Source organism: Monoraphidium neglectum (genome assembly GCF_000611645.1).
Source record: "Monoraphidium neglectum strain SAG 48.87 unplaced genomic scaffold scaffold06167, whole genome shotgun sequence".
NCBI classification, from domain to species: domain Eukaryota; kingdom Viridiplantae; phylum Chlorophyta; class Chlorophyceae; order Sphaeropleales; family Selenastraceae; genus Monoraphidium; species Monoraphidium neglectum.
Window position 1 is genome coordinate 1 of NW_014007469.1, and position 2459 is coordinate 2459.

The window sequence follows — 2459 nt, forward strand, 5'->3', positions numbered from 1 at the left end:
CGAGCCAGCTGTGTCGACCTGCCTTCGTCGCTGCTCCCATGTCCTCTTGCTCCCCAATCACACACAGAAATCTCTGCACATCTCCCTCCTCTCCCCAACATCCTCCTTGTCTCACCTCCCACCCTCCCTCTCCACACGCGCTCAACTCCCCACCCCTTCACCCTGCAAGATGCATGCGCACGCGCGCGCCCTTCCCCACCCCCACCTTGTCGAACCAACCCCTTCCCCCCCGCCCTCAAAACACACCGCCCCTGACCCCCCTGCAAGGTGTGCGCCTCCAACGCCTCCAACTACCTGCTTGATGAGCTGTTCATGTTCAGACTGGGAGGGGGCATGGCCGGCTGCGGCTGGGCCTCGGTGCTGTCGCAGGTGAGGGCAGGGTGGGAGGGGCCACAGGGGGGGGGAGCGGCTTTGGGCTGGGGCCACGATTGAGTGTGTGGGTGTGGGCTTGTGTATAGATGGATGGCGGGGCAGGGGCAGAAAAGAGGTGGCTCACGAACATCGAGGGGGACAAGCGAGCAGCGTATGGTGTTGATACCGAGGTGGTGGTTCCCTGTGTGCCGCAGCCTTGGGAGCCGTGCGGACACAGCACTCTTACAGCCAGCACGTGCATGCATGGCCGTTGCTGCCCCGCAGTACCTGGGAGCCGCCCTGTTTGCTCTCCTTATCGCCCGCCGCCGCGACTTTGGGCTGCGAGAAGCCCTTGAGGCCGCGGCAGACGCGCCGCTCGCAAACAGCAGCGGCAGCGGCGGCGGCGGCGGCGCCTGGGCAGCCGGGGACGGCGGCGGCAAGTGGCAGGGTGCGTCAGACCTGGAGCTGGACGTGAAGTCTTCGGGGGACTTGAGCGCCGCGGCGGACGCCATCGGGGTCGGCGTCAGCGCGTGCGGCGTCAACGGGTACGAGGAGCCGCTGCTGGGCGCCGACGGCGGCGGGCTCGCGGGGCCGCGGGCGCACCACCGGCCGGCGGCCGCGGCCGCCGTTGGCGGCGGCCTCCTGCCGCCCGGCCCGCTGAAAGCCCGGTACAGCGGAAAGGGCGCGCGGAGGGGCGGGGCCAGGGGCCTGACGCTGCGTCGCAAGGTGGTGCTGCTGCTGTGGTCCCTCCCCTGGTGCGCCGCGCGCTGCATCTTGGGCTGCATCTTCCGCTAGCCTGCAGGACTGGGTTGCTGCGTGTCGGTGGGGCCAACAGGCGCACGAGATGTTTGGAGCACATGCAAGATTCTGCAACAAAGCTGCTGCGTCGGTCGGCATGCGCAGCTGCTTACTTAGACGGGGGGATTTCCTGGCTGCAGCTGTGCCGTGCTGTTGGATTGGACTTAGTCAGCTCCACGGCATGCATGGCCGCATGGCGCGTTCACACAGGCGGCCCTTCCTCAAGCGCTTCGCCGGCCTCTCCATCCGCGGATGTGAGTGAGAGCCACCCTACTTGCCTGCATGCGTGTGTGTTTGTGGGGAGGGGGATTGGCAGGGACGCAGTGAGTTATTCCAGCTATACTCTGTGCCTCTGGTGCTGCGCATCTCTCCTCCTCCCCCCTGCACCCTAACCCCCGCACCAACTCGATTATTCCTCCCTTCCTCGCAATCCCCCCCTCCAAGGCCTGATCCTGTCGACCTACACCAGCGCCAGCGTCGTGGCTGCGCGCGCAGGAACAGCCGTCATTGCGGGGCACCAGGTGACCACGGCGGCGCGCCACATTCTGGCATGCGGGGGCCTCAGCCGCGGCGCGTTGAGGCGCCGCAGGGCAACACGCCCCTCTTGCTGGCATGGTGGCACGTGCATTTCCCACACCTTTGGCTGCAGACAGCATGTTTGTCAGCACGCTGCCTGGTGCCGGATCAAGGCATGCACGCCTTGGCCCCGAGCTCCCCGAGTCCGCTGGCAGCCCCCATTGACCCTTGTCCTCCTTGCTGCCGGCCTGGTTTGCCTGCCTCTCCCTCCCCCTCCCCCCAGGTGGTGCAGCAGCACCAGCAGCTGCAAATGAGTGTGGCCTGGTCGTTCCTCCACGTAGCACAGGTGAATGACTGGGCCGACCACGGGCGCAGGGGATGTGATGCTGGGTCACGCACCCGGGACGCGCCTCAATGGAAGCTGCATGTCCCGCCAATCTTGAAAGCGAGCCCCGTCTCCCCCGTCCTGCAGCAGTGCGTCCGCCTTTTTCTGCACTGCAGCCTCATTCCGTCGAAGCTACCCACCGGGGCCAGCGCCATCACCCATCACACCTGCTGCGCCCCCTTTTACGTCCCCCCCACCCACCTCATTTGCAGTCGATGGTCGCCAACGTGTACCACTCCCCCGCCGGCCCCCGCGCCGCGCGCCGCCTGGCGTCCCGCATCACCCTGCTGGCCGGCCTGTACAGCTGCGCGGCGGCCCTGATCACCCTGGCCCTGCGCGACACCCTGCCGCGCGTATTCACGCGAGACGCCCAGATCCTGGCGCTGGTGGGGCGGGGTGTACACGGGAC

General features: G+C 67.4%; 1 protein-coding gene across 1 annotated transcript; it reads left to right on the plus strand.

The window, feature by feature from the left end:
• Positions 1 to 636: 636 nt before the first annotated feature.
• On the plus strand, positions 637 to 1106 carry MNEG_16257 (hypothetical protein; the record flags this gene model as incomplete). The annotated part of the gene is made up of 1 exon (XM_014035273.1): positions 637 to 1106. A coding segment is annotated over one exon (470 nt), but the record flags the coding sequence as incomplete, so codon positions are not given.
• Between the last annotated feature and the right edge of the window lie 1353 nt (positions 1107 to 2459).